The 27,222-nt window shown below is 37.4% G+C and overlaps 1 protein-coding gene across 1 annotated transcript in view; it reads right to left on the minus strand.

Moving 5' to 3' along the window:
* Positions 1 to 27,222, minus strand: part of grk6 (G protein-coupled receptor kinase 6) — a 73,631-nt gene that overhangs the window by 32,752 nt on the left and 13,657 nt on the right. Inside the window, exons 2-3 of the mRNA XM_053331194.1 lie at positions 25,648 to 25,743; positions 4,547 to 4,659 (exon numbers count right to left, since the gene is read on the minus strand). Coding sequence (XP_053187169.1) covers positions 4,547 to 4,659; positions 25,648 to 25,743 — 209 coding nt within the window. The remainder of the gene's footprint in view (positions 1 to 4,546; positions 4,660 to 25,647; positions 25,744 to 27,222) is intronic.

Below are 27,222 nucleotides of genomic sequence, written 5' to 3' on the forward strand. Positions count from 1 at the left end.
TTCGCTGATCCACTGATTGATTAATAAAAGAGTAAAATCAAGTCAAGGCTGGAAAGTATTCAATTTTTCTGCTTTTGCACAATGTCTACAACACAGATGGATAGATCCCTTCCTTCCTCCCTTCTTCTTCCCTCCTTTCCTTCCTTCTTCCTCCCTTCCTTCTTCCTCCCTCCTTTCCTTCTTCCTCCCTCCTTCCCAACCTTCTTCCTTTCCTTCCTTCTTCCTCCCTTCCATCCTTTTTCTTCCTCCCTCCCTCCGTTCCTTCCTTCTTCCTCCCATCCTTCTTTCCTCCCTCCTTTCCTTCCTTCCTCCCTTCCACCCTTCCTTCCTCCCTCCCTCCCTTCCTTGACTCAAGGACAACAGGAGGGTTAAAAGCACTAGATAGATAGATAGATAGATAGATAGATAGATAGATAGTAAAACACGTCCGTAACTATCCAAAGGCAAAGAAACAACTAAAATAATTACTAAAATTAAACAAAAATGTACGTAATGAGTAATAATTAAATATTCAGTGTGAAAAAAAACTGCCAGAAAAAGTTCCCTGTAGTATCTACTGTCCACTTTGCTGCTGCAATACAGCAAATGTCCCCATTATGGGACTAATAAAGGAATATATCTTATCTAATTAGCATAAACCCGCCCCTGCTGCTGTAGAGGTATAAATACATTCAGCACACACTACTACTAGTACAGTCTACAGTCAGCCAGTTAGCTGAGTTAGCCGCCGAGCTAGCAGCCGGATTAGCCGCCGAGCTAGCCGCGAGTTAGCCACCGAGCTAGCCGCCGAGTTATTTATTTTGTCCACAGTAAACATGAATTAATCACTCCATTCAAATGAATTAGCTCGGTTAACTGGCAAAACAGACAGACAGGAAGAATTAGCCGATCACAAAAAAATAGCTCAGTTTCTGCCCAGCGACAGGTTGCTAAGGGTAGCTAAGGCCCTACGGTTGCTAAGGACAGCTAAGGACCCTACGGTTGCTAAGGACAGCTAGCTAGGAGCAGACTAGATGAAGTAAAAAACAGACATAAAAAAGTAGGTTATAAAGAGGAAACAGCCAAGAAAATAAAAGTCGTACTACTCTCTGCTCTACATTTTAAAAATGTGGAAAACTACCAGCTGATTGTGATGACACAAAATGAAAACAATTAGTTAGTGATCTACTGCTCACTGTTGATGAAACTACTAAGAGTTAATTATTCAGGGAGGAGTGAAGAAATGAATAAAGGAGTCATTTCAGACACGTCATTGTGGGGTTTTTCCCTTTTAACTTCCTTGTTACCTGTGTATTGTGTTGTTGAGTACAGAGCATGTATGTTGTGTGAGTGAGTGTGTGTGTGTGTGTGTGTGTGTGTGTGTGTGTGTGTGTGTGTGTGTGTGTGTGTGGACAAAAGCTGTGTCCTCATTTTAGGGGGAAAAAACAGATTTTGGGGTCAGTGATTAAGGTTAAGGTTAGGTAATATCCCCAAAAGTGACTTAAATAACTGTGTGTGTGTGTGTGTGTGTGTGTGTGTGTGTGTGTGTTTGTCCATGAGAGCAAAGGAGGAGAAAACGATTTATCATGTAATCATTTATCAGTGGTGTAACTTTAAATAAAGCAAAACAGCATCAATGAGAACACACACACACACACACACACACACAGACACACACAGACACACACACAGACACACACACAGACACGGATGGGAATAAAAACAACAGTGTGACTGAAGCATTCCTGAAGTGAGCAGAGCCGTTCACTGAGACAGAAGAAGTCAATAGAAAGTGCATGTGTGTGTGTTTGTGTTTGTGTGTGTGTGTGTGAGTGTGTTTGTGTGTGTCCTATAACACACGAGGTAGAAAAGGGCAACGACACACTGACGCAGTCTTTCTCTCCTTTGCTCCCAGAAGTCAAAGAGTTCCTGTATTTCATTAAACAGATATTAAATCCACTTCCTCCAAACTCGTGAGCGTCGGAGGCGTTTTTAGGATAATTAAACTTCCTGCATCAAATTCTCTACATGAGAACCAACTCGCCACTTTAATCTTCCAGCAGTACTTCTTTTAAAACCAACACAGAGATTTAAAGGGCCAGTTCACTAAAACCATGCACACACAAACAAAAACAAACCAGTTCTGCTGCCACAGTTCAATGGAGTTTCATTTATGGACAAATTTAATTGGATCTACTTTCTATCAAAGGGTTAAAAAAGGCTAAAAAAAAACTCCACACAAGATGAGCAATTCAAAAATATATCTTAAAAACTAGTTTTAAAAGCAGCATCAGGTTTATTAAAATGTACATTTAGTATTTTTGTTGGTTTTATATCATTTGAAATGACATTTACACCATTTTAAACGAAAAGTAAGACTGAATGCTCCCGAAAATGTCAAATGGTGTAACCACAAAAACAATGTAAATGTTTCCTGGTCTCCATGATTCTCCAGATGAATATTCCATTAGCTTTATTTAATATAAAAATTATAATGTAAGATCATGCCAAACTAGTTGATATGGTGTTTTATTGACTATTTACTGTTTTTAAGCAAGTTGAATTATTTGGTACAAAGTTTTTATGGTTACACCACTTAGACATTTTTACCATAATCCTCTAATATATTCTCTCAAAATGGATTAAAAGCAGAAACTTGATGCTGGGTCCACAAAATAAGAATGTGTGCAAGTTATTCATACATTTATTTTCACATTTTAACCCTTTAAATTTAAGCTAAACCACATGGACACTAAAACGTCATTGACCCAGATATATATTGTTTGCTCGTCCTAACTGTAACTGCACCAACAAAAACTCTGAAACTGCACTAAGATCAAACTTATTAGCACTAGGGATGAGTGGATGATGTATGACCGATGAATAACCGAATAATCGCTGCATGCCGACATTCATAAGAGCTAAACCCTAACTTTCAATATTCATAACACACAACAAGCTGTAACTGCACAAACTTGTATTAATTTAAATGATAATCCGCCTTCATTTCTTTACAGAAACACATTAATTAAAAGGACAAATCTTACAGGTTTACAGACCCTTAAAAATATAACAGCGTGGATTATTTTTCCTACCTTCATAAACAACGCTGAGCATTTATCCTTTACAATCATGTTAGCAATGAGAGACGTTAGAGAGACTTTTATCACACTTTCGAGGAGCCGTTATAAACGTTGACGTACTAGTTCGGTGATTAGCGTCAGGTCCGTCTCCCTTAGCAACCGTCACAGCAGACAGCAGCTTTTTGTCCGTGTGAAACCGCGATAGCTCAACTCTGCTCCACATATTTCACACCTGACAACATTATCCTTTACTTACTGGAAGTTATTTTAAACCACGCTAGACTTCTGTGTGGCTTCGTCTGCGTCATGTTCCCTCCAGTCGGCTAGCTAGCAGGCTAACTTACTAGCTAGCAGGCTAACTCACTAGCTAGCAGGCTAAGTTCATTCCGGTGAAGCTAGTTTACAGAAGCTTAGAGCTCCTCCTAGTGGCTGAAAGTGAGAACTGCTCTTCAGTAGCTGTTAATAAACCCTTCATACTAGACTACACAGATCAAATCTTTGAAAAGGCATAAAGACATAAGAGACAGGAACTAAAACGGCTGCATAAAGGACCAGTAGATGATAAATAAAGAGTTTTTAACTGGAAAACATGCAAAGATATTCCAGAAGGGCGCCATAATATAAATATACCACCACCTGTTCACCTTCTCCAACCATCTGGAAGAAAATACAAGAACGTCACAGCTCGGACTTCCAGGAAGAAAAACACATTTTTTCCCAAGCCTGCTTCCACACCTGTTCCCTTAAACCCCCAGGAGTGTAATAACAGGAGTCCCTATATACTTTTTAACACACTACACACACACACACACACACACACCCAACTGCAGCACACACACTTGACATATGAAGCTATGTCAGTAATAAATGTTTGTCTATGATTTTGTTAGATTGAACAATAACATTAAAGCTCTTTAACTTTTAGACCTGGATATGTGCAGAATATGTGTAACCCTTTCTTAATTCTCCAACCTCTCATCCATCCTCCACTATCTTCTTCATCCAACCTCTCTCTTTTTTTTCTTTTATGTGCTGCCTTAATCACTCTTTCTTCTTCTGATTTGGTCACTTTTGGGTCACTTTTGGGGACATTACACTGATTTAAATTGATTTTCTGGCCAAAAATTGAGCATTTTCCCAACTGGGGACATGGCTTTTGTCTCCAGTTGGACAAGCACACACACACACACACACACACACACACACACACACACACACACACACACACACACACACACACACACACACACACACACACACACACACACCTCCCTCCCGTCTATAGTTGGAACTGAGGAGCATTTCGGGGAAGAAAGAAACACAAGTTCTTGAGAGCCCCCCACCCATCTCACTCCTTCATTCCCACACACACACACACACACACACTCATCACAGGGGCATCTCGGGACAAAGCTCTTAACACAAACACACACACACACACACACACACACACACACACACACTCACACTTTCTATTTTCTTACCACGGCGTCCAGGAACTTAACGCAGCGTCTCAGCTCGGGGCGAGTCTCACAGAACTGTCTGAAGAGTAAACGTCCGATTGGCTGCCGCTCGCAAAGGCTGCTGTAGTCCTTCTCTGTTGGGCAAAACACACACACACACACACACACACACACACAGGGTTGAGGATGATGATGTTTATCGCACTGTAACACCAAACTTTCGGTTTAGTTAAAATGACTTCAGGGAGGAATGTTTTACTTTCTCCTTTTGACTCAGAGTAGAGTAGTCATGACTTTTATTCTCCTCCTACCTTATTATTAGTATTATTAGTATTATTATTATTATCATTATTAATGTTATTTTAACCTTTTTTGCCGATCAAGTTAATAGTAACATCAAAACCACAACTTTCATAACCATATCGTTCTGGTAGATAATGAAAAATAATTCTTTAAAATAAAAAATAAAAGGTTTTAAATAACATAAATTCCACCAATCTGACACACCTGCTAATTAAATATATAAAACACATAAATACACAAATATTCTGGCATATAGTGTGGTGGAAACGTGAGGATCAAACTCGCCCAGCAGCTCAGTGATTTTCTTTTTTTTTTGGTAAAGGCATTTTCCATCAGAATCAACCGCACAAAAAAACAAAATTGGTATTTCCATAGTCTTTTTCCTGTTTATGCAACAATTTATGCATACTGGTGAGCAACAAGAGTCAACAAAGGACACAGTTCGTGCGGTGAAGGACAGTCCTCCTGGTCCCTCAGCTCAGTGATTTTCATACAAGTCTATTAAAAATGTCAATAAAATGTCTTAAATTTGAGTAAAATAGAACAAGAATCAGTGAATGTCTTCATCCAGTGTTTTAAAGACCTTTTTAACTCCTGTAACACCAAGTGAATGATATGATCCATGAGTTTTAGAGAGCTCTACATCATCAGTGTAAAAACCTGATGTATATACGATCAGATACATGCAGTATATAGATAAACCACCAGGGGGCTTTTTTATTTCAACGCTGTCAATCAGTGAGACACAATTTTACCAGTTTAGAAAAAGTTAAAGAAAATTTAAAAATTAAAGACACTACAGAACAAATGAAATGTTCACCTCTGATAATTGACTTTTGACTATATTTCTTTTATTTACTATCTTATTTTATGGTAAATACCTGTTGAAAATGTGTTTATCAGATTAGATACAGCAGGTACAGAAGCTCATTTATCTGTTAATCTGTTTTTTATTGCAATTGCAATTATTGCAATTGTTTTTTATTGTAATTTTATTGCTTTATTTCATGTTGAGGGTGATATGAGCTCTATGCAGGAGCTTTATGGGCTTAAAAATGTTGTATTAATATGTTTTTATTTGTTTAAAAAGACATGCTATGATGTATGAAATATAGTACAAAATAAAACTCATATATGCTATAAGTGTAATTTAATTATTTGTCCAAAGGTCCAATAAATACTCCAGTTTCAAAGTCGAGTATTTAAGTATAAAGGATATTTTAAAATACCTGTTTCGTGCTCACACAGGTCACAGAAAGTGTAGAAACCAGAAAGGGAAATGGAATCGTTTTACTCAATCATTAACAAAGCTGCAGCTGTTTGGTTTGTGTAATAAAATAAGTCTCAACACAGCATGTATTCACGTCTGAGATACTTTTAGGCAAATGAGTACTAAAATAAGCTGTAATCCGCTGTACTGTACCTGCCCTTCAATACTAAACTGAACAGTGTCATAATAAATCATGTTTGTTCTAAATTCAATGAAAAATAATTAACAAAGTATACAGACGACGTGTGTTAGTAGTTAACGGCCTCCCCAAAAAAAAAACAGACCCATGGTTGAACCGGACTACTAACACCTGTATGATGCTTTTAAACCTTCTTATTGCCCCCCCATCATGTTAATAAGGAGGACAAAGTAGAGAAGAATGAGGTTAGTTTCACATTTATTAGATGTTGGTCTCTAGAGGAAGCTGCTAAAAAGAGTAGGTGCTGAAATTTTCTGAATTTGGGTGAGATGTTTAGTTTAAGGGTCATTTCCAGAGTAAACCACTTCACATTGAGGTGAGAGTGTTTAGGGTTTCTCTCTTCTTATACACAATGAATTTATAATAAAACAAAAAGGATGAAGAGAGAACGATAGTTTAACTACAACATGTGGTTGTTAGCTTCCAGTTGGGTTTGGTTATCACATGTTGGTATTATATTATATAAATATTAGGGCTGTCAGCGCAATTTTTTTAATCACATTTTAATGTTGCAAGCCTTTTTGTCCCTTCTACTCCCCCGTAGACGGCTCCTCTAGCTGTAGCGCTATGCTTTGAAGTGGCCTCCTGCAGTAAACCTACCGCGCTGATGGAAAGTAAGAGAGCTACTGGACTTTTGAACGGCTTGTTTAACTTTAAAACACTTCCAGACGCTTCAGTTGACAAGTCAAAAGTAAAATGCAACCTGTGTCAAACGGAGTTTAACTACCACCGGAGTACGTGGAGTTTGAGTTAGCACCTCCACGCTAAACACCCAGGTGCAGCCAAGCCAGCCTCAGCTCCACCAAAGGACCATTTTGGAGTGTGGGAGTCGCAGCAGAGCCGTGATTGATTCCCAGTTAAGACACTCTGGTAAGAAATGCTTTACATTATGGGCTTAAAACTGCCTTCAAATGTACAATAACAGGATTTTAAACATGCTATTCAAAACGTCATTAATCGTGATGAACTATGGAAATTCTGCGATTGAAAAAATTAATTGTTTGACAGCCCTACTACACATATGATGTGATATATTTAGTCCTTTCTTTCTTTTTAGAGAGCAACATGAGCAGGAATTTAGTCAAACCAAAGGTCAGATCCTAGATGTGAAGCTCAGAGCAGTCAGAGGGGTTAAACTGAACAATATTGTTATATAAGGATTTAAAAAATGCACTTATAGGAATTAGTTTTCCCTGTCTTTCTATCTTCTCTTCAATTTCTAAGATTGCTTCCTCATTGAAATAACACAACAACCGACCCCAACGATGGGGACAGGGACAGTATTTGACACTTTAGACTACCATTACCAATTAAAAAAGGGGATTTATTCAGAATCAGGATCCAGTTTGTGAGGAATTCAAAGGAAAGTCAAAAGTGTGACTACAGTGCCAACCCCTGTTCTCCTCTATTAGGAACAATGTTCAATGTGAAGCACATCACTCAAGGACTTCTTCCCAGTAACGCTCCTCAGTTCAGGCTATAGACGGGAGGGAGGGGAGGGGTGTGTGTGTGTGTGTGTGTGTGTGTGTGTGTGTGTGTGTGTGTGTGTGTGCGTGTGTTTGCTCCCTTGTTATTCAGACCCAGGACCTGTTAATTGGGGTTAGAACAGGGGTGTCAAACATGCGGCCCGTGGGCCAGAACCGGCCCGCCGAGGGGTGCAGTCCGGCCCACTCTCCTTCCTGTATTCTTTCCTTCCTTACATCTCTACCTTCCTATTTGCCTTTTTTCGTTCTTTCCTTCCTTCCATCTGTCCTTCCTACCTTCCTTTTATCCTTTCTTTGTTCCTTCCTCCCTTTCTTCCTTCTGTCCTACCTTCCATCTGTCCTTCCTCCCTTTCTTCCTTCTGTCCTTCCTTCCATCTGTCCTTCCTCCCTTTCTTCCTTCTGTCCTTCCTCCCTTTCTTCCTTCTGTCCTTCCTTCCATCTGTCCTTTATTCCTTTCTTCATTCTGTCCTTCCTCCCTTTCTTCCTTCTGTCCTTCCTTCCATCTGTCCTTCATTCCTTTCTTCATTCTGTCCTTCCTCCCTTTCTTCCTTCTGTCCTTCCTTCCATCTGTCCTTCATTCCTTTCTTCATTCTGTCCTTCCTCCCTTTCTTCCTTCTGTCCTTCCTTCCATCTGTCCTTCATTCCTTTCTTCATTCTGTCCTTCCTCCCTTCCTTCCATCTATTTAATGATCCGGCCGACATGAGATTAAATTGGTCTGTATGTGGCCCTTGAATGAAAATGAGTTTGACCCCCCTGGGTTTGAGTAAGTCTCCAGAAATGTGATGTAAAGTCCCTAAAAGTCACCGTGATCTACATGTGACAGTAAACTTTGTTTTTGGTGATGATGTGAGGACAGGATTATCACCTGAAACTCCTCCCTAACTTCTCTGGAAAAACAAATAAAAAGCAGAAGCAGTCACAATGGCTTCGTGTTACATTTAATTCAACTTCCTGTTGAGGAAAAGTCAGACATCAAACATGAGTCATGATCTGCCAGTAACACGTTTCTGATGTCATTTACCATCATTTATTTCTCAGATTCATTTTTTTTTCTCAGATTCATGACTTAACAAGGTGGAATAATTAAAGGGATAGTCCGCAGGGTTATTAAAGGTCGCCTGAGGCCACGATGAATACCTCATGCCTCAATAGAAAATAACAGTGAATGACGCCGAAACATTTAATAATCAAATATCAGCACACACACCACACACACACACACACACACACACACACACACACACAGCTGCTGGTGTTAACGCCAACTCAGTCATAATATTTGCATAAAGCTGCAGCAGTCTCTCATCTGCAGGAACTTTTTTTTTTTTTTTTTTTTTTAGTTTTACTCCCAAACTCCTGATAAGCTTTCCTTCTGAAATGCAGCAACTTTCTTTAAATCTTTGAATGTGTCATGTCTTCTATCTCTATTTCATTTAATTTTGTTATTAGTAATTTTTAAGAAAAAAGCAGTACCATCTATTAACATGTATTTAGGAGTTTTAAAAAAAAATAAGACCTAACTACAACTACAAACAACTTTATTAATGCCACAAAAGGAATTAAAAAAAACCTATGGAGCATTTAGTAAGTTGGATTTAGAATAGTGATTAGTTTTATAAGTAGGTAAAACACAACAAGGCCTGGATGAAAACAATGAAAATTCACTTCTAACATCGTCAAAAAGTGAGAATAAAAGTCCAAATAACTGAAATGTGTGCAAAAATGCATTATAAAGAGTCTCTGATCAGCTTCTATAGATCTTCATCAGTGTGAGTTAGTCATATCAAGTGATATCTGACCCATATACAGTCTTTATAGCATCATATCTCCTCTTAGTGTTCCCTGTTGAGCTGTGGTGGAAGTATAGTAACAAAAAGACTTTGCTACTAAAAACACTGTAACGCTGAAATATATACTGTGTCATCTATGTAGAAAACTATATATGGTTTGAACCCATCCATCCCAAAGCCCACACAGTATATGTTACATTATATCTGTAAATATAATATAACAGGTAGACATGCCTGTTTAAAATTACATATTATATATTGTGACATCTATGATCACAACATATGATACTATATAAAAATTGGACACATGTACTGTACATATATATATATATATATATATATATATATATATATATATATATATATATTATTATGGGTATTTCATATATTATATAAAGTCATATCTAAATATATCCAGAGGTTGTATGTATAGGATTATAATAATAAATTACCTCATATTTGACATATATTCCATGTGGGATCTACTTGATTTGACTCATTTGGACGCTAAAGCTTCATATTAGCTTAGCATATTAGCTTCATATCAACTTTTAAATACTTTTTTCCCCCATCACTTCCATTGTAAGTGCATTATGAAGGGATCTTCTAATGGCCAGTATGAACAGGAGGGATCATTACAGCTTTAATATTAATTTTAAATCAAACTGACTGTTGATTTAAAACATTTAAAAAAATTATCCTTTATCATATTGTGCTCATTTGAGGTTGTTTGAGTTCATCTGCACAGTTTGGCATCAGCACATAAAAAAAAACACACAAAAAAAAAGGAAAAAAAAAAGAACCAAGGAAATGCTGATTTGCATCTGTGACTCGTGGATGCAAATCGTCTCAGGAAGTTTCACGCACAAACAAATGTGATGGAGGAAAGAGCAGACAGACGGGGTCAGCGAGGTCGTTAAGGGAGGAGAGACAGAAAAGGTCAAGTCGAGCCATTTTAATCTGTATAAAAACAAAATCACCTGCAGGATCTCTGAGAGCTTCACAAGCCAACAACATGACAACAGCAGCACAAGCTATAAAGAGGATGACAAAAAAAACTCATCCGAACAAGAATGCAAATATAATCGAACTAATCCCTGAACTTAACTATCTTATCCGGCTCCGTGTGACCAGAAATCCTTCACAAATGTAGAGCGTGATTCACAAGATTTAACTGGCAAATGTTTTAGTTAACCTGATAAAACCTTTAAAACTACTAAAACAGAAGATGAGATCCTGGAACTGATAAAAAAGGTATTTTAATATTAATATTTCCATAACACTGAAGCAGCAGACGCCAAAATACTTCAGGTCAAGCTGCCTACATTTCCCATAATGCAATTAGTCCATTAATAACTTAGTTGATGAACGGAAAACTAATAAGCAAATATTTCTATAATCAAATGATTGTTTGAGTCAGTTCTTTAAGGACATAAAAATGCCAAATATTTGCTGGTTTCAGCTCCACAAATGTGATGATTTTAAGCTTTATTTGTGCCATACGTGACAGTAAACTGATTATATTTGGATTTTAGACAAAAACAAACCTCACCTGTGGCTCTAAACCGGCGTTGACCCAGAAACATGACTTATAGAGGCTGTGGACTGGTACTCTATATTAAGCTTCATTTTCATACTGACTGGTGACTTCAGTATGAATATAAAACATTTATTTGCATCATTTACTACACTTACACTTTGTAATGTGAGTATGTCCAATATGTAGCACGACTTAGAGGCAGGCACACATGCAAAGTTACTTTAATATGTGTTCAGTATCATCTTCATCACCACAGACAGCAGATAAGCGTCGTAAACGTTAAGACGTTAAGACGACACATTTACAGTCTCTTTAGCATCAGGCGGGGAGTTCTGGTCCTCTGAAATGAGGCCAACGTGGAAGTAACTTAGAGCTGCATTCTATCAAAAGGCCACCAGGGGGCGACCGTCTCTATACAAGTCAATGGAGAATTCACCAACTTCTCACTTGATTTCTAACCTCAGTAAACGTTTTCAAAATGTGTTTATGGTCTCAATCGCTAGTTTAAAACCTTCTTCAATGCAGTATGATGTTCATTTGGGACATTTCGGCCTCCCTGATTTTATATGTGACGATAAAGCAGAGTATGCATTAGGGCGTGGCTACGTCCTGATTGACAGGTTGCTGTGGTGGAAGTATAGTAACAAAAGAGGAACTTTGGCACTAAAAACACTGTAAAAATGAAAGATATCTACTTGATTTGACTCATTTGGACGCTAAAGCCTCAGATTAGCTTCAGATCGACTTTTAAATAAATGTTTACAGAGAAGGAGGACTGTGGATTTAGTCCTCCATCACTTCCATTGTAAGTGCATTATGAAGGAATCTTGCTCCTGACTGTTGGTTTAAAACACTGTTCTCCTCCTTTTATGACTTATTTGGAAATGTAAGAGCATTGTAAAAACACTCTTAACTTAACGAAGAAACAAACACGTTTTAATTCACTTTAGTCGGCATTGACAGCAATAAAGATCATTAATTAAACGACATGTCTGATCATCGATCGCCAATCAGCTGATAAACAACACCTGAAATATCAACTGATGTTTAATTTTGCCCTGTGGAGACATTTGAAACTATTTTACTATAAATACAAACCGCTGCAGATTTACTATTGTTTATTTTCAGACTCTGCAGCTAGTCGACAATGTGTAACATAGTCTGAAGTTGAGGGTTGCCAGATCTTTAGTTGGATATCCACCCCTGCTGCTGTAGAGGTATAAATACATTCAGTACACACTACTATTACTACATTCTACAGTTAGCCAGTTAGCTGAGTTAGCCGCCGAGCTAGCAGCTGAGCTAGCCGGTAGAGGTGGTGACTTTGATTGACAGGTGACACTTGGTAGGGGGCGGGGCTTCAGCGTTTGGGAGCAGAGAAAGAGGCTGATTTTTACACAACTTTGAAGCCTAATTTCATATATTTGGCGATTTTTTTAATCATTCAAATTTGGCAGGGTGGTTAACAACACACTTTTCTGTAGTATGTCAAACTCAGAACATATTTATTCTTACTTTACACAGACTTTAAGTACATTTTTAACAAGCTGCTTTTTACATTTACTTGAGTACATGTTTAGACCGGAACTTTTACTTGTACTTAAGTAAAATTTCATCAAAGTAGTGGTGCTTTACTTATTTGAGTGGAATATTACAGTATTTCAGTTTCCACCTCTACCATTAACATACCCAAATCTACACCAATGTGAGAGTTTAATCAGATTAATTGATAATCGCTCTGTTTGCTGAGTCATTTATGACACACTGTCTGGTGGTAACTGATGCCTCGTTCTGTCCAATCCGGCTACGTTTTATCCTGTTTTTGATTCTTTCTGCTCTACTTCTCCCTCTTCTTGTTCTCACTCTGCTACGCTGTGACGTATATCTTTGTTCTCCTCTTCCTCCTCCTCCTCCTCCTCTACTCTACTCTAATGATCTCTTTTCTCTCTCTTTTCTCTGCCGTAACACACTTCCTGCCGCAAAGCGAACAGAGCGGGACGGCGTGAAGCGAAGCGGAGCCGAGGGGCGAAGGAGAACAATGCAGAAACCTCCGGAGCAATAAGAAAAGAAGAAGAAGAAGAAGTAGAAGAAGAAAAATGACAAAAGAAAGTGTTTCAAGTGTAAAACCATCATTCTGCACTCGAAAAAAAAAATTCACTTCATTAAATCTAACACCCCTCCCCAGTTCTAGGAAGGTTTCATTATGAGTTTGTGGATCAATGGAGCTTCTCAATAGATGACTAGAGGTGTGATATACATGAAAGGAGCCGAGAGAATTGTACAGAACATGCGGTACATCCGTCACAAAGAGAGAGAACAGGCCTGAAATCATGATGTCACAGGTTTGAAACCAAATCAAGGACACTTCACTTCAGAGGAAAGTGGATCAAACCGTTTTTTTGGTTTTATCAAGAAATGTGTCATGTTGATGTCATTAAAGCTGCAACCTATTATCCTCATTCAATAAACTGATCATTAAGTCTATAAAATGTCAGATAATGTTGAAAAATGTACTGTTGTAATTTTACATCTACAAACATCTTGTTTTCTACTGACCAACAGTCCAAAACTCAAAAGTATTCAGTTTGAAATGATGTAAAACAGAGAAAAAGGCAGAAAATCTTCACTGTTGAGAAGCAAGCACCAGCAAATGTTTGGCATTTATCAACTCTGCTCTTTCAGAAACAGTTTGATGATCCTTTGTTTTCTTGCTGAGAGTTAGATGAGAAGGTCGATATCACTGCCAATGTCTGTGTGTTTAACATGAAGCTACAGTTATCACACAGTTAGCTTAGCTTAGCATAGCACAAAGACTGGAAACAGGGGAAAACAGCTAGCCTGCCTCTGTCCACAAAGTGACAAAATCCACCAACCAACATCTAACAAGCAAAACTCAGCTTATCACAACATATGTCAGTGGATCATCTGCAAAAAAACAAAGTATACAGAAGTTTCATCAAGTTAGAGAAATGTATGAAATGCAGCAATTTCAATGTGATAGTTTTGTGTGAAAAGTAAAGAAAACGGTGAGGACCAGAAGCAATTTGTACAAAAGAACAAATGAAGGAAAACCCAGTGAGAACGCAGAGTTGTGCAAGACAGAAGGGTTGCATAATGTGTGTTGTAGTACAGTAGCGACAGAAGAGGAGAAAAGAGAAGGGACTCAGAGAGAAGAAAGATCAACGTGTTTTTGACAAACAAGGAAGTTGACGGTTTCCTGAATGTCTTTCTCAAGACTGCCTCCCACTCACGTCTTTCTTCTGGTTTTATAAAAACAGTTAACAGTCAAAAGATTTTCAGTTCAGCTCAATAATTAAAGAGCTCTTCCTGTTGTATATCTTAGAAATATACGTCTTCCTGTGTCTTTATCCTCTTTTTAAATCATACATGGTTTTGTGCAGCCACATGTTGAACTTCCTGTCTCTGAATGTCACAGTGAGACAGCATGTTTGACTGCACTCATTCAAATCAAAGCTTATTTGCATTGAAACCTTTCAGGAAAGAAACAGCGTTGTTGTGACAGTTTCCTGAAGCAGAAACGTCTGGTATCAAACTGGTTTAATGTGCACAATATTTGATCATAAGCAGGGAATGTTATTACACTGTTTAACCAAAGAGTCCCAGGAGTAAAATCAGGAACTTAACCAGGATGTAGAAGTCCCTTTTCCACACTCTTTATTGGTATTTTTGGTACATGTGAAGAGCTGTGAAAATGAGGAAAATAAGGCAACTGGGAAGAGATTAAAACAGAGTGACTGTGTTGTAAATGAAATGTGCAGATTAGGAAACAGAGGCTGAAAACTGTATCCGTTATGTATTGGTTATGTTTGTATGGTTATTTTTGCCTCATGCTTAATTACGTTATCAAATAACGTTAAGTTTTGCTCCTCTTGCTTGCTCTAGTCCTCATCAGACTTTCATTTTCTCTCTTTTTTTAGACTGTTTCGTAAGTTGACTACATAACTTTGTTTGAATGTTAATTATGTTACAAGAAGCTCCCATCTGAAGTTTTGACAAGGACGCTATAGTGACAGCCAGTCTGAATGATGTAGTAGGAGCCTGGAGGCTGACAGTCAGCGATGTTCAGTCCTGTACTCCAGGTCAAAGGTCTGAGGGAGATCAAGGGCCAGATCTGACATGTGAGACAACTTTGTGACCCAAGTCTGTCATATTAAAAGAATAATTTAATCAATCGGCTGTTGCTCAGGAGGTAGAGCGGCTCCTCTAGTCCTCATGTCGATGTGTCCTTGAGCAAGATGCTTAACCCCAAATTGCTCCAGATGGCTGCACCAACAGTGTATGAATGTGTGAGTGAATGTTAAGTGTCCTCATAATGAGCAGGTTGACTCCGCTGTCATCAGTGTATGAATGTGTGAGAATGGGTGAATGTGACATGTAGTGTAAAAGTGCTTTGAGAGGTCAAAAGACTAAATAAAGCGCTACATAAGCACAGTCCATTTACCATTTATGGGACGTTATATCATATTTTAATCCAGCACTTGAGCAATCTATGTGATTACTTTCCACCTCTGCTTTTTAGGGGGCAGGATGTGACCCAGGTAGCAACAAGACTACAGACAACAGCCACACAACATGCTGACTCACAATGATAAGACTAGAATATAGCTGTTTAGTAGATATATTATAGTATATAATCATAGTTTAGTGTGTTAATGTCATGAGATGTTCCCCTCCTGTGGGCTTTTCAAGGTTCTTTAAAAGTTCTTTTGTTCCTGAAAAAGGAGAAATCGGTTCCTGATTGGTATCATGAACTTATTTCCTGAGACTAATTGGCGTAAAACGCATAACAAACTTACAGTATATATAAATCCATCCTCGGGGCTCAGACCTTCCTCCCGGTTTTGATCTTACAGTCCTGCTGTCGCCACTCTGTGCTTTGAGGCATTAGACATGTTATCACGGGTCACCATCAGCCAGGGCCTCAGTGCTTCTTCTTAAATGGATGCCTTCATAACAATGTGTCCTGTGTGTTTACTCTGACTGTCCTGTTCGAAACGTATGTATGTGTACTATGAACATGTGTGCAGTGACCGTGCTTAAATACACAAAAACATAGCAAATGGATGGGAACTCTAACATATACATCTTGATAGTGGCTATATATATATAACATCACATGTTGCTATAGTTAACCTGGAGGACAGGTCAAACCAGTCAATCCGTTTACAACAGGACACACACATGAAAGCTCTTCTAGTTGGAGCCTGACTGTCGAGATGTGCTCCCACTCAGCCATAAGACCACTAATGAGGTCGAAGCTGATGTTGGGTGATAAGGTCTGGCTCTCAGTTCATCCTATAGGTGTTGGATGATAGTTGAGGAAAAGTTCTTCCAACAACGAATTGGGAAAACCATTTTTATTTAAATTGTAGAAATATCAGTCTATGTTTTGGCATGAAAAACAACATTATGGTTACAGTTGAAACGTACATAAAACCCCACTCACAGTTAATAACTTAACACGAGGTTAGAGTTGAACACAGTAGATTCCAGTTTGTGAAGAACTGAAGAAAAACCTACACTTATACTTATATGGGGCCATTCTTCAACCATGGGATTATTTCATGATGGCAAAATCTATTTCTTGGACATCTCGATACCTTTAATTTTTTATACATCAGACAGTCCAGCAGATGCTCAGTACCATCTGACTGAGTCGATGATAGGGTTGGGTATCGGTACTCTATAGCTTTAAAATATCAACTGAAATAAATCGATACCAAGTAGAATCGAAAACCTCTACCGTCAATCGATACCTGCAATCGATCCTTTTTGCATCCAGAGCTAGAAAATATGACTATTTGTATGGACTTGCTCAAAGCCGATCAACAGCAAGCATTCTTAGATTTAATGCGACACCCTAAAACTTTCTTGGCTCCTTTTTTCTTTCTTTCAAAAATCATTTTCTAAATAACTGGAAACTGGAAAAAGTAAATGGAATATTTAACAATCATTTACGCCCACAATTAACAATCACTTTTTGACCACTCATCTTTGAGGCCTCTGCAATTGGATTTTAAAGGCACACCGAAATTAACAAGAACTAATTGTTTCCTTAAACGGTCAGAAATCACTTGAAAAGCGGATGGCACCCATTGGGGGAAATGGTCAGCGGTAATGCAAAAGTTATGAGCAACTGTATTAGCGTTATAGTTATATGGTTTAATGAAGCATGTAAAGAAGGCAGCTTTTATATCGAATGGAGTGACCTCACCCTCTGAAGCTCTCTGATGGGTAAAGGTACTTGATATCTTTAAAGCATTAACCGAAAATAAATCGATACCAAGTAGTATCGAAACGTCTCCCGTCAATCGATACCTGCAATCGATCCTTTTTGCACCCAGAGCTAAAAAATATGACTATTTGTGTATGGACTTGCTCAAAGCCGATCAACAACGAAGAATTTGAGTTAGCGTACCTAGCAGTTCAGCAGCCAAGATGCCAACAAAATGCTCTAAAGTGAGTCTACACTACAGAGTCCTAAATGTGGAATGGGTATCGAATGAAGTACTCAACTGGTATCAATATCACTTCATGGGTACTTTGATTTTTTAAACGATACTCAGCCCTAACGTTAACACCCACAGAGTTTAGCATGAGTTTGAGTCCAGTACAAAACTCTACTTGTCTGCAAAACACAGGTTACAGTGACTACTGATGCATTATTGTAAGCAAATTGGCTGATATTTGTGCTTGGCCTGCCAGGGAGCGCCAGGACAGTTGGGAACAATGAAACTACCTTTATGTAAATATCTCAGACACTGGCACAGAGAGAACATATAAACCAGACAACAACCACAAGTTAATTTTGTACAGCTGACTCATTTTTTTCCATTAGCAGTAACCTCATACGGCTTACAACATTGTTAATAAATCTGTTATCAAAATTGCAGTGCTTGGAATTTGAAAACCAAGTGTGTCGTGACACTTTTTCCAATTTAAATAAATTACAATTTGCAATTTTATTTAGTGACGTACATCTGGGAGTTGAAAAAACACAACCAGGGAAGAGAAGAAGACAAGTTAAATCTCAATAAGGGCAAATTAATGTTGACTTGACACCAGTTGACATATTCAAGAAACATCTGATGGTATCTAACAATGAGCAACTTGAGAGTTCGTCACCCAGACTTTTCACACATCGAGGGTGTTAAGAGAAATAATGGGTAAGTGTGAATTGTAGCTGAAATAGAAAGAAAAGTACCATCATGAACGTTCATGATAGAAAATAGCCTGATGCCCCAAGAGGAGCTGCTTTCATCTCCTACAACTGGAACGCCTTCTGGGGAAGAAACAGAATCATCTCTTTGTCTACTTTATGGACCATTTAATACCAAACCGGTCTCAGTTCTTGGTACTGGTGTCTCTAGAAAGACCAAGCTGATTTATTAAATTCTATTCAGGTCCCTCCAGGAACAGTCTGACACTTATTCACATCTTTTATATAAACTCAGGTTTAATGCATCTCTGGACGTGATCCCTCACTGGCTTCCCACCAACAAACACTGTGAGTTTCCTGTGCTTTGTTTCCTTGTATTTGTCCATTGTTTTTGTTTTTTTGTGCTGCTCTACATACTCTTAAGCGTCTTATTCACTTCCTGTCTATAGCGAGATGAATCAACGGAGATACCCAAACTAGCACATTCGGAGGTGGAAACTGACCATTGTTGTACCGGCTTCAGCTGTTGAGCCACACGGACCCATAAAATAGCACAAAGAGGAAATAACACGTTTAACAATATGTGGTGTGAACCCACACTGTAAAGCATATATTCTTTGGCATAAGTAATGATTACAAGTTGTGAGTAACATAAATGATCTCTAACCTACATTAGAACCCAACCTGTGATTCTTTACGAAGTGATGAAGTACACTTGAGAGTAATTAGATAAGTTGTTTAAGGTGTCAGAAGAAGAAGTTAAAATCATTAGCTCAGGCTAGATTTGAAATGATGAGTTAATTAAATGTCTAATGTCTAGTACTTAGTTTAGAAACTTTGATAACTTATTAACATTTAATTCCAATCATTGCATTTGGGGTTAATATACTCTCCAGGAAACCTTCTTTTTTCTAACTTAAAAAAAGTTACATGATGTGTCTTTATAAATCAAAAATCATAGAAACTAGGGCTGCAACTAACAATTATTTTCAATTCATTTCAATTAATCAGCAACCGCATTCGTCTTTAAAATGTCCCTCCATCCTTCCCTCCATCCATGAAGGAGAAACCTAATTAAAGACAGTTATTGGGTCCATAGTAGCTGCCATAAGTGTACATACAATTTTAAAATCGTAGATAGGCGATGACTTCAAATGTCTTGTTTTATTTGATCAAGAGTCCAAAATCCAAATAAATTCAGTTAACTATCATGTATGACACAGAAACGCTATTATATGAGGATTATTAGATTGTCAAAATAGTTTCCCATTAAACTTTCTGTGGAACAATTACAGAATCTGTGCGGCTCTTATACTGGAAACCATTAGGAGGACTGGTACTTCAACTGGAAACCAAGCTAATTTTTCCAGGTGGATACAGCGCACAGATTTCAGTTATTTTAAAGTAAATGAAGTGAAATAAAAACTTAATAAATTAAAAAATTGGATTTTTGGCTGTGATTAGATGACTCCAAAGTGTCAATTTAAATATTTTTTTTAATCTAAAGGAAGAATATAATACCTTATTGAAGGGTTTTCCTATTTTAAAAAACAAGCAAAAAACATTTAGACTAAACACAAGCCAGAAGAGGAAGAGGAAGAAACTTAAATGACCCTGATATTATTTAATTATTTAGTTCGATCCTAACACAGTTATCAGAGGAAATTGAAATATCATCTCATATTCGACACACAGAAGGAAGAGAAAGAAGAAAAGAAACAACATGAACTTTAACCTATGAATTAACTTGCCAACTCCTCCGCTGAATAAACTCAAAATCAGACACAGAAAATTAAGTTACGACTGGAAAAAAATAAATTAATCATACATCTTAAAAGACACAATTCTTCAAGCAAAGAGCGAGACTGAACGATTTCAAAAACAAGTAAATTACTCGCCAATCGGCTTAAATGAAACTCAAATAAATCCACATATTGAAAGGACACAAACAACATTTTTCATTATTTCTATAAAAAAACCTTCTGTCCAAATAATAAACTGAATTCATGACAACACTAAACTTCCTAAACTATCCACAGAACAGACTAAGATGTCAGACCAACACATAACTTTCGTTAGCAAGTTTCATGCTAACGAAGAAACGACCTAAAATATGCCAATAAAATACAAACGCAACATAAATGAAAAAAAAAACAAAAATCTTAAGTTATTGTGTGAAAGAACTGATCACTATTTGTTTATAATTTAATACTTATTTGTTTAGTAGAATCTATTTTTAATTAAAAATAGCTTTAAATGTGACGTTTTGTGATGCTAACAGGCGCTAGTTTCATGCTAATGAAGAAAGATGGCATCCCTGAATGGTTTTCTTGATCTTCCAGATATATAATCTCTCAACTCAACTCAACTTTATTTATATAGCACTTTAAAACAACCACAGCTGAAACACAGTGCTGTACATAAATAGATAAAACAACACAGGAAACGTAAAACAATTAACAGGAAATAAATACTAAGATAATTGTTTATTGTTTTTAAAACAAATTAAAAACAATAAAACAATAATTAAAACAAACAAACCATAAAACCATAAAACACTAAAACAGGAGCAGAGTCTCATGCTGGGTTGAAAGCCAAGGAATAAAAGTGGGTTTTAAGATGAGTTTTAAAAATCTATATAATCTGTTAAGGTTAAAGAAGTGTAGTATTTTGCTAAACATGCCTATTTGCTATATTTAATAATAATAATATTTGTAATATAATAATATATCAATAACAATAATTATATTTGTAGTTACAGAGAGAATCAAATCTTAAAATATTATTTAAGAAACCCTGTCAGCATTTATTTATTTATTAGGATCTCATTTTCATTAAACCTTTAAATGGTGAGTTTTTATGACTACTACTGTGTAAAGGGAGTTAGCTTCTTGTTTCTAGTAAACATACCCTCAAAACGAGGGTAGAAGATTTGAATCCCTATTTTTAATTTTTCTTCTCTCTCTTTAAGTTTTTTTTTCTCAGTTCACATTTATATCCTCAGCTACAGTACATGGTTTCCTTTTCAGTCTCGTTGCTGCACTTTAACTCCCGTTATCTCCTCTATCTATCTCTGTGCATCTGAGATCAGCAGTCTGGTCTGGTATCTAATTTTCTTGGCTCTACCTCCATCCTGTCACCTTTTGAAATGAAAGTAACCGTCCTTGCTGTTTGAAACTGCAAAGGAACACCAGTCTACTTCCTCTTTCTGCACCAGCCACAGTTTCCTCTGTTTTACCACTTGAGCAAGATTTTGTTTTTTGTTTTTTTTTACAGCCCACAAGCATTCACAGTTCACATGAGTTTGACTTTTTCTGAACGAGACAATTGTAGTGTGAAAGGAGTAAAGCTACTCTGGGGAAAGGGAGAGGGGTCCACTTTAGGACTGATAGTTGAAACCTGAAACCTGAAACCTGAGCTTGTGTACGCTTTTGACAAGAAGCTGGTGGTCTGAGAAAAAACTTTAGAAACTGAAAAAGTGAAAAAAGAACAATAATAAGCAGGTTATAATACAATGTACTCTATGCTAGGCATCAGCAGTTACATTCAACCATGCACCAGGTTTTTTTATGTGCGATGGAAACAAAGCCTCATTCAAGAATAAATTTATTTATAAAAAAAATAAGTTCAATACTGAATAACTTTTAAAATGTTGTATTGTATTTGATTTCATATATTGTATTTATTCTATTTTTAAGCAAACTTTACTAAGTACAACTTTTAATGGTTTAAATGTATTAATATTTTTATTGTCCATCCTATATTACCTTGTTCCTTCTTTGTTTTTTGTTCTTTTCTAGCATTGGTATATGCTCCTTTTTTTTGGGATGTGTCATTAAAACTGAATTGAAAAATCATTTGCAGGGACTAACTTTGACCTTTGTGCTGTGGTTGTTTTTTTGTAATTTTTTTTCATTGAAAAACGTTAATCAAGAGTTGAGCTGAGTAGTTTAGTATGAAGGGTTCATTAACAGCTACTGGACAGCAGTTTTCAATGTCAGCCACTAGGAGGAGCTCTAAGAGATTTTTCCTGCTGCCCTCGGCTACTTTGACTCGGTAGTAAGTTAGCCTGCTAGCTAGTAAGTTAGCCTGCTAGCTAGCTGACTGGAGGGAACATGATGCAGACGAAGCCACACAAAAGTCCAGCGTGGTTTAAAAGCTTCCAGAAAGAAAAGGATAATGTTGTCAGGAGTGAAATATGTGGAGCAGAGTTGAGCTATCGCGGTTTCACACGGACAAAAAGCTGCTGTCTGCTGTGACGGTTACCGAGGGAGACGGACCTGACGCTAATCACCAAACTAGTACGTCAACAAAGCTAACGTTACATCTCTCGTTGCTAACATGACTGTAAAGGAAATGCTCAGCGTTGTTTATGACGGGGAGAAAAAAAATCCACGCTAGTATATTTTTAGGGGACTGTAAGCCTATAAGATTTTCTTTTAATGATATTTTAAGTTATTTTTTGAAACATTGTCTATTTAGTACCTTGTGAACGTTGGCATGCAGTGATTATTTGGCTATTTGTCGGTTATATCCACCATGAAAATATTGGGTCATGCACTTCTAATGTGAAGCATTTGGTGTTTTTTTTTTTGTTGTGAAGGACTTTGAACCAAATTTATTGTATGAAAGGTGCTATACAAATAAAGCTGTTATTATTTTTATTAGTAAAACAGCTTGTTGTTAGTTGTATCTGAGGACTCATGTTCCCATCAGCAAGTGAGGACGAGTAAAAGTGACAGCAGCTTTTGTTAATATTCATTTGGCAAAAAACATGCAACAATTAAAAATATAACTAATAACTTATCCACACACAATAAACAGTGGACTGCTTAATTTATAGTTGAGGAAAAATACTGTAAATAACTGGCCAAATAATGTTATGTATGTTTCTTATCTAGCTGGTAAACTTATGTTACAAAACGTCAAATCTATTGGGACTTACATGAGCTTTGTTTTTACATACTGTAGATTTATTAAAACATTTGATGTAATCCATAAAAGGGAAAACTTCAGCTTGTGTTAGAGGACCAAATATTTTTCTTGGAGGGTCAGATTTGGCCCACAGTAGGCACTATGAACCTTTTATAACCCACTTTTTTGTTTTGTTTCTAAAAATATGTAGTCAGCTGCTGAGAGCATGGTTATGATGTAATGTGAATTAATGGACGTCTATTTTTGTACACTATTACAGGCCATCACTGCTACACGAGGGAAATGAAGAATCAACATTGATCATGAAACTTAATACAAGAATAAATACTAATATTATAGCATTAGGTCATGTTTCTGTATATCCAAAAGTAGCCGACTAATGTGAGTTTACCGTATAAGTAAGCAGTGTTTTGTCCTGTTTTGAACCTTAACAGCCACTGTAGTCAATATCAATTTACTACAGAGTTGCCCCTTTACATTACAGATGCTGCTGTGTACGCACAAACACCAGTAAGCACAGTGTTTTCTGTATGAAATAATGAGAAAATTGAATAAGAGCTTTTGATGAGCGACAACACACATTGAGTTGTCCTGTGTAGCAATACATTGAAGTCCGGAGCCAGCTGCTGCCATTTAAATAAAAAAAAACCTTAAAATAAAAATCACGTTATTGCTATAATATTGTACAGCTCAGTTCTTATCAGTGGCGTTGAGCAACTGATAACTGGGATAACACTCAAGTGATGATAATGTCATGAAAAGTATGAGAAAATTGCAAATAGGACAATATCAGAAACAATTTATGGCATTTTATTACCATGCTGTGTCACGCTGTCACACTCTCATTGACTTCTAACACGATGAAAAGTCATTGTGGGTCATTTTCAAAAAGAACATCCTGTTATCGAAACAATCAACGTGCCACACAACATAAACCTTTTAAGTCCAACTCAAATCACATTTAATTGTCCCCTATCTGCACTCAAACAAGGAAGGAAAGGAAGGAAGGAAGGTATGAGGGAGGAAGAAGGAAGGAAAGGAAAGAAAGAAGGAAGGAAGGTAGGAGGGAGGGAGGAAAGAAGGAAGGTAATGGGGAGGAAAGAAAAAGAGAATGAGGGAAGGAGGAAAGAAGGAGAGAGGGAGGAAGGAAGGACAGAAGGAAGGAAGGAAGAAAGGGTGATGGAGGAAGGAAGGGAGGAAAGAGAGGAAGGAAAGAAAGAGAAAAGGAGGGAGGAAGGAAGGAGGGAAGGAAAGAAGGAGGGAGGAAGGAAGGACAGATGGAAGGAAGAAAGGAGGATGGAGGAAGGAGGAAAGAAGGAACAGTAAAAACACACAGGGTCAATTTGACCCAGGAGGACGACACAAAGGTTAATGCACTGCAACTGAGCAGCCAATTAGATATCTAACCACTTTGCCCAGGTGAATAATGTTCGGTGGCTCGTTCAACAAACTACGGTGCAGGACAAGATGTGTGTTCATGTTTGTAAGTTAAATTAAAAAAAAGACTTTAGCAGGAAAGCTAATGTGGGCTAAAGCTAATGTGGGTTAAAGCTAATGTGGGTTATAGTTGAGAGTCTGTGCCTCTGTGTTGTGTAACAGGATGCAATCAGGCTCAGTGTGACCATCTGCTCTGCCTATTGATAGAGCGACATGTTATCACTTTATGCAAAGATTTGATTTACTGTATGGAAATGCAGATTCCAGCTATGTAAGCGGATAATGGAACAGCCTTTAATCAAGACACTGTGAAACTAGGGGGCGCCATCTTAAAATGAAATAAAAAGTACAATATGAATTTCTCCCTTTTGGCTTCAGATTTTTTCTAAATGAGGCAAAGCTAATATTCTTATTTAATCTTGGTTACACTTTAAAACTATGCTGTCTCCATCCTTGCAAAGCTGCCTGGTGGTCTAACAATGTAATGAGCTCTTGAAAACTTTCTGTCTGCATTTATGACAGGTTCAAAAATAGTTAATTTCTTTTAATTTAGGTTAATCACAAAGTAGCCCGAAGGTCTGACTCAAGTAGGACTTAGTTGCCTGGGTTTGTATGGAAGTTAATGGGGGAGAAAACAAGCGTCAAGCATCACCTGAAAAACCTAAACCCATAAATTCAATCCATTAGCTTATCTGACTAAAATATAGTTGAGGTTTTGTTTCCAGAGGTTCCTTTTCAAACTCACAGTGACAGCTGTCATAGGATTAAGAAACATCCCATTGTCCCGCATTATAACTCTTTCAAATTAGATTTCCTCCAGATCTTAAAATGGTGAGCTTGACAAATTAGAGGTCTGATGATGGTCGCACGCCTGGCTGAAAGAGTGTTTACATCAGACAACAATCACGTCACCATGGATACAACGCATTTAAATCAGTTTCAGACACACACATCCCATCTGAGGAAGCACACTGTTAGCTCACCTGTGGTTTGTCGCAGCTCTTCACACATGCTCACGTGGGGGAACTGTAGCATTTGCTTCCATTTCTTACTCTTTCCTTTTCTGTTTCCACCGCCCCCTGCAAACACACAAAGGAGATTTTGGTTTTTAACTGGGCGGGAAAATAACTGAGGAAGATTCTGCTTTTGATCTGAAAAACCAATGAAACACGTTTGCTTCGGTGAACAAAAACCACCACAAAGAAAAGTAGTCGTGGTGGTTTGTTCACGCCCAGATGGACTCAAGAGGAGATTTCCGTTTACTGATCAAGCTGTGAAGAATCAGTACGTTCCTTTCTAGTTTTCAGGTTCGTGAGAGTGTCAATGTGGTGGCCCTGTTTTGTTTGTGCGAGCAGCGACCCTGAAACGTGTCAATAGGTGGGTTTACAACTTGGCCCCCAACTGATACTGGATTTTTTTCACACATTTTTTGCAATGATCCCTCAAATATGGTTGTCAAACACTTGTGACAAACACATGTAATGGAGGTCATGATATTTTACAGTTAAACAATAAACTTACAAATACATAAAATGATACCTATATAACTTTTTAATTGGCACATATTGGACTATATATATATATATATATATATATATTCGCAGATACCAATGTTTCTGTGATTGATCAATATCAGCCAATAATATCAGTTGAGCTCTATTTAAAATCACCTGGGTTTTTTTTGTTTGTTTTTTATAACATTTCTTTATTAGAAGACAGTCATTGGCACATTCTGTGAGGTCGACAGCAAACAAGGGGAGAGAGAGAGAGATATGTGTATGACATGCAACAAAGGTCCTTTAATGGACTCAAACCAGAGACTTTGCAGGTATTTTTTGGATTTCTATGCTTGACCATGGTGGAAAAAATGGATGCGACAAAGTGCAACTCAAGCTTCCAAGAGACAGAAAATCATCAGAGAGCGATGAGAAGATGTAACGTTCATACAATTAATAAATGAAACAAACAGAAATGTCGTTGTTTGGTCTTTTAATCACATCATCTACTCGTCTCTTGCCTGTAGTATTTTACAGTTTAACAATAAACTTCATCAGTGAACTGAAACAATAAATGATTACAACTATAAATGAAAAACATACATATTTAAACTTGAATGAAGAAATGTTGCCTGTATATCTTTTTTAAAGTATTGTCACTTATCTGACAACATAAACATCGATGCCGATATGTCGTATACATCTGTGATAATATCGGCTGACCGATATATCCGTCAGGTTAGCCATCATCCACGATGGGAGATGACATCACCACTCTAAATCCCACTTTCTATGCAAATATCCTGTATGTTGTAACCTGAGAGGTAAACCCCAGGTCCAAACAGACAAATACGCTATTGTGTGTGTGTGTGTGTGTGTGTATTTAAATTAGAGTTGCAAACAGCTGGGTGATTAAAAGAACATTTTTATAATCAATGAAGTAATTTTTCAAGTAAAAATGCTGATTTAATGTCTCCATGTTCTCAAATTTGAGAATTTTCTTGGTCTTATATTTTAGTAAACTGAATATTTTGAGGTTTCTGATATGTTAGTTTGACACAC

The sequence above is a fragment of the Scomber japonicus genome, chromosome 13 (genome assembly GCF_027409825.1).
Source record: "Scomber japonicus isolate fScoJap1 chromosome 13, fScoJap1.pri, whole genome shotgun sequence".
Lineage (NCBI taxonomy): Eukaryota > Metazoa > Chordata > Actinopteri > Scombriformes > Scombridae > Scomber > Scomber japonicus.